The sequence below is a fragment of the Dasypus novemcinctus genome, chromosome 17 (genome assembly GCF_030445035.2).
Source record: "Dasypus novemcinctus isolate mDasNov1 chromosome 17, mDasNov1.1.hap2, whole genome shotgun sequence".
Taxonomy (NCBI): domain Eukaryota; kingdom Metazoa; phylum Chordata; class Mammalia; order Cingulata; family Dasypodidae; genus Dasypus; species Dasypus novemcinctus.
In genome coordinates, this window is record NC_080689.1 from 87,084,359 (window position 1) to 87,090,465 (window position 6,107).

At 41.0% G+C, this 6,107-nt stretch overlaps 1 gene segment (V, D, J or C); it reads left to right on the top strand.

Annotated features, from left to right (window-relative positions):
- The first annotated feature begins 279 nt into the window (after window positions 1-279).
- On the top strand, window positions 280-654 carry LOC131273800 (immunoglobulin kappa variable 1-39-like). The segment is given in 1 exon segment: window positions 280-654. A coding segment is annotated over 1 exon segment (375 nt).
- The last annotated feature ends 5,453 nt before the right edge of the window (window positions 655-6,107 follow it).

Here is a 6,107-nt window from a genome sequence, read left to right on the forward strand (position 1 = left end):
GAAACGTGCAATGAGCAGCATCATGCAGGCAGAGCAGCAAGATGATCACAAAGATGCAGGTTCTCATGTCCCTGTTCCTCTGATCTCTGGTGAGAAATTTAAAAGTGCCTCAATGCCTTCAGAATAATATCTTTGAAGAATTGAGAAATGATTTTAAAATGCAAAAGACTTAATGCCTCTTTCCAAAATGACCCAATTATGTGCTGTTTTTTAATTAGAGACCATTAGAAAGCACATTTTAAATGATGCGTTTAATCTGTCTATGATAAAGTGGTAGGAATGTGTGTCACTGTCCATTCTGATGCGGGATCCAGTGGTGACATTGAGATGATCCAGTCTCCAGCCTCCATGGCTGTGTCTCCAGGAGACACCATCAGCATTAGCTGCAAGTCCAGTCAGAGTGTGAGCAGAAATGTAGATTGGTACCAGCAGAAACCAGGTCATGCTCCTAAACTGCTCATCTATCATGCATCAACCTGGGTCTCTGGAGTCCCTGATCGATTCAGTGGCAGAGGTTCTGGAATAGATTTCATGTTCACCATCACCAAGCTGCAGGTAGGAGATGGAGGACATTATTACTGTCAGCAGGATAGCAGCCTTCCTCCCACAGAGCTTCAGCCTCCAGCACAAACCCCCTCCCCTGGCTGCCTGTAGGTGCTTCCTTGCTGGACCAGCTGGTTCCTCTCCCCACAGCTCTGAGCATGCACTCTTCCTCTACCTGCCCAAGATGCTGTGTCTCCTGACTCATTCCTTAGAGGGTTTGCAGTCCCAGGGCAACGTTAAGAACTTGGCCTTTTCTGGAACTCTTTGGGTGAGATGGTATTTATTTGCATCTTGTCTCTCTTTTTCTTTGTTAGTCTAGCTAGGGGGTTGTCAATTTTATTTTTCTTCTCAAAGAACCAGCTTTTGTTTATTTTCCATATTTTTTTTCAATTTCATTTATTTCTGATCTAATCTTTATTATTTCTTTCTTTTTGCTTGTTTGGGATTGGTTTCCTGTTATTTTACTAGTTTCTTAGTAAAACTAGTAAGGCATTTAGGGTTATAAATTTCCTTCCCAAGGTTGTCTTCTCCGAATCCCATAAGTTTTGATAGATTGTGTTTTCATTTTCATTTGTCTCATTATATTTACTGATTTCATTTGCAATTTCTCCCTTGACCTATTGATTATTTAGGAGTGCGTTGTTTAGCCTCTACAAATTTGCAAATTTACTTTTCTGCTGTCTATTATTTCCAGCTCCTATCCATTATGATTGGAGAAGGATCTTTATATAATTTCAATCTTTTAATATTTATTGAGAGCTGCATTGTGTCTCAATATGTGGTCTATCCTGGAGAAAGGTCCATGGGCACTTGAGAAAAAAAGTATAACACTCCTGAGTTTGGATGTAGTGTTCTGTATATGTCTATTAGTTCTAATTCGTACATCATATTGTGCAAATTCTTTGTTTCCTTGTTGATCTTCTGTCTAATTGTTCTGTCTAATGATATAAGTGGGGTTTGAACCCTCCAATGATTATTGTAGAGATGTCTGTTTCTCCCTTCAGGTTTCCCACAGTTTGTCTCATGTATTTTGGGTCATAGATATTTTTGTCTATTATATCGTCCTGAAGTATTGTCACTTTTCTTAATATATAATAACCTGTATCTCTTATGAATTTTTGCATTTAAAGTCTGTTTTGTTGATAATAATATAGCTACCACTGCTCATTCTCGTTACTATTTGCATGGAGTCTCTTTTTCCAAACTTGCACTTCCAGCTGGTTTGCATCCCTGGGTCTAAAGTGAGTTTCTTGTAAGCAGCATGTGAGCATATGGATGGTTCATGTTTCTTTATCCATTCTGTCAGCCTGTATCTTTTGATTGGGGAGTTTATTCCATTCACATTCAATGATATTACTGTAGATGGATTATTTACTTCCTCCATTTAATTCTTTGGTTTTCATAGGTCATATCTTATTTTGTCTGTCTTTTGCTCATTTGGTTACCCTTTCTGCTATTTTTCTTCTATGCTCTCCTCGAACCCTGTCTCTCCTCTCTTTTCCTTTCAGGTTCTAAGTCTTCCTTTAATATTTCCTGCAAAGGTGGATTCTTTTTTGCAAACTCTTTTAGTTTCTGAGTGTTTGTGAATATTTTATACTCACCTTCATATTAGAAGGATGGTTTCACTGGATCATGAATCTAAGCTGGCTTGTTTTCTCTTTCAGTGTATTAATTGTATCACACTGCTGTCTTCTTGCCTCCATGGTTCCTGAAGAGAAATCTGTGCTATGTCTTCCTGGACATGACTTGTACACAATAGCTTGCTTCTCCCTTGCTGCCCTGAGAATTTTCTCTTTATCTTTGACTTTTGAGTAGTATTTGTCTTGTGGTAAGTCTATTTGGATTTATTCTGACTGCAGTATGGTGTGCTTCTTGGACATGTAAGTTCATTTCTTTCAAGAGAGTTGGAAATTTTCAGCTATTATTTCCTCAAATACTCTTTCTGCCCCTTTTCCCTTCATTTATCCTCTGGAGTCCCATGACATATCTGTTGTAGTGTTTTCTGTTGTCATTCAATTCTCTGAGCCCTTGCTCAATTTTTCCATTCTTTTCTCCCTTCAATTTTAGTTGTTCTGTCTTTGGTATCACTTATCTTTTCTTCTTTCATTTTGAATCTGCTGTTGTATGCCTCAAATGTGTTTTTGATCACACCTATTTTGTCTTTACTTCCCATGAGTTCTGTTACTTTTCTGGATTTCAGTTTCTTCTCTGTGTTTGTTCTATGTCTTCTTGATGTCATTTAACTCTTTAACCATTTGCCTTTCAACACATTAATTTGATTTTTGAAATTTGTGCACATCTCACTCACTGATTAGCTCTCTCAAACTTTGCACCTCTTCTGGGGCATAAATATATTCTTTATCTTTGCCATTTCTTCTATTTGCTTACTATGCCTCGTATTTTTTTGCTGATATTTAGGCATCTGATTAGGATGTAGTTTATTCAGATGCTCAATTTCTTTCTCATTGGGTAGGGATTTAATTGCAGAAGGATGTGTGTTACCACTGCTCTTTGATTCTTGGCTCATGTGGATTTCTAGGATTGTCCTTCTGGTTGATCAATGCTGGGCACTGGACACAGAAAATTGGTTGTAGAGTTGCTTCTTATGGCTTTGGGGACAGAGACTATAGAGGCTAGAAAAAGCCTCTTGTATTTATTTTAATTTTCTTGAGTGCAATTCCTTGGTCTGCTGGAAAATAGCGCTCTTTGGCAGTTCTCAGTTCAATGCCTGGTTGCAGTGTATTTGTTGCAATCCAGGCCAGATCAATGTGACAGAGCTTCCTGTCTAGAGGACCTGAACCTTGTAATTCAAACTTTCTCTGAGACAGTTCTCCAGCTCTCTCTGGCATCCCCCTCCTTTTCCCAGATAGGAAACATTGCCCATCTCCTCTGAGTCCTCAACCATCAGTTTCTCTGTAGTAGGGGAGGCGATTGGGAGGGTCATAAATATTTAGCCCCTTGCTGGCTGCAAAGCAAACAATGGTGCAGCACCACCTGGCCTGGAAGGGTTGCTGGGACACAGTTTTGCAGCAAAGCCAGGAATTTTGAGCAGCAGAAAAACCCAAACAGCACTAAGAATGGCAGAGGAACAAATTTATTACATGCAGGCCTAGGAGACAGTCAGTCTCCAAATTCTGAGCCCAGTTTTTCAGTTTTCATAGGTTTATATAGGATTTTATGTGGAACTAGCAGGGCTGTGTCTTATTGACTAATGTCTTGCTAGGTGAAATTTTCCAAGCAGATTTATAGAAGCAGAAGGCAGAAGGTGTTCATTAGATAGTCTTTCGCAAGGTCATGCTCTCATGTACTGATTTACAGAAGTTGCGTGCAGGAGTGGCTCATTAGACAGTCTGCTGCAAGGTCATCCTCTCATGGGCTGATTTACAGAAGTGGTGGGCAGGAGTGGCTTGTTAGATTATTTTCTGCAAGGTTATGATTTTTATTTCTCAACATTTCCCCCCTTCGATGCCTTTATAATTTTTATAGGACTCACTCATGCTAAGTGGAAAAACAACTTAAGGTAGCAAAGCATTTTACAAGACACGAGTATATTATTAAGACTAGTATACTTTTAAAAAACTATACTCCAGTGTCTGGGAGATGTAGTTGCTAGTTCAATTCCAAACAGTAAGCTGAGCAGTGGAGCGGGAACCACAGGGAAAAGAAATCCATCTAGTCAGGTGTTGGTGATTCTCCTTAGCTCCAGGCAATTTGGATTTTCAAGGGACAGTCATGTACAGGGTGGTTTATGCAGTCGTCTTGTTTTTCATTGGAGTGTGCTCTTTTAATTCTGGCATCATGAATCCAAGTGGCTAGACCTGCAAGTTTGAAAGCAGTGGAGTTTACAAGGTTAACAGTATGTAGGCCCACCCAGGTGGGCTAGAGGGGTTCTTTTTTCCAGCTTTTTACTCAAACTTCATCTCCAGGTAAGTGTGGGTGTACTGGTTGGTCTAATGGGAAGAGATCCTGAGACAGGACAGTTTTGTGTATTTGGGCTAGGGTTTTTTAACTACTGGAGGATGGACCTTTGGCCAGTTTCTCCAAGGAGTGTGAGATTTTCCTTGAAGGTTTGAATAATTGGGGGTGGTTGTCTAAACAGAATTTCAAAAGATGAATAGCCTGAGGGCCCAGGTGTGCATCTGACTCTATGGAGGGTTAATGGGAGCAGATCTACCCATGAGAGGCCAGTTTCTTAACAGAACTTGACTAGGGTGGTTTTGAGGGTTTGATTTTATGTGTTTTACTTTCCCTGAGCTCTGAGGCCTCTATGCTTTGTGGAGTTTCCACTGAATTTTCAACAACTATACTAGCTCTTGGATGATGATTGCTACAAAGGGCAAGCCATCGTCACTGCCTATGGATAAGTGTATTCTGTGCTGGAACTATTCTAGAACTATTTCTCAGAGCAGAGTTTTAGTTATGTCTCTTAGTTTTTCAGTATGGGTGGGAAAGGCTTTGACCCAGCCCAAGGAGGTAGACATTATTACTACTAAGTACCTTTACCCTCAACTTGCATTTGTTTCTGTAATGTTCACTGTTAAATCTTCAAAAGGGGCATTTCCTGTGTTTTGGATCCTGGCTGGGACCTGAGGACCTTGGGAGGGGTTTACTTTAGCACAGGTCTGGCATTGGCCTCCAACAGTGGTGCAGAGGTAGGTCATCCAGGCAGTGTAGTAATATTTCCCAAGCAGGGCTCCTAAAGCAGTCTTTCCATGTGGGTGAGCTGGTGGCATTGTTGAACAAGGGTGTAGGCAGCCTCCTTTGGGATGAAGACTCAGCTATCCAGGAGTAGCCAGTTTCCCTCTTTGGTCTCATACCCTCCTTCTCCCTTTGCCCACTCCTGTTACTCCCAAGTATAGTTTTATTTCTCAATGTGTTGCCCTAGATGGGACAGTTGAAGTGCTGGCAGTAGGGCCTGCAGTTTGGGTGCTTTCTTGGCTGCCTGTCAAGCCACTTCATTGGCAAGTGTATTTCCTTTAGTAACTGCATCTGTTCCCTTTTGTTGTCACTGTCAGTGGATGACAGTGACCTTGCTTGGTTTCTAGACCATCTCCAGTAGTTGAAGGTTTTTCTCTCTTTTTTTAATTTCTTTCCCCCTTTCAGTTAAGAGTCCCCTCTCCTTATAAATTGCTCCATGGATATGTACAGTAGTGAATGCATATTTATAATCAGTGTAAAGTTTTACCATTTTCCCAGTGGCCAGTTGTAGGGCTTGGATTAGTGCCCAGTGTTCTGCTTGCTGTGCAGACCACACTTTAGTTAGGTAGCTGCTTCTATTACTTTTCAGCCATGGTGAGTGTGTATCTAGCAAGCATCTCCCCATCTCTGATAAAACTGCTGCCATCTGTGAACTGGGTTTGATCTGGCAAGGAAGTGGCCTGTCCTGGAGGTCAGGGCTACTGGCATACACCGCTTTTGTTACTTCTGTGCAGTAATGTTCAGGGGTTACTCTTTCATTCGGCAGGAAAGTGGCAGGATTCAGGGTGCACATGGTTCTACTCTTATTCTGGGGTTTTCACAATGCAGGTCTTGGTAATGAGTGAGGCTGGATTGGATAGCCAATG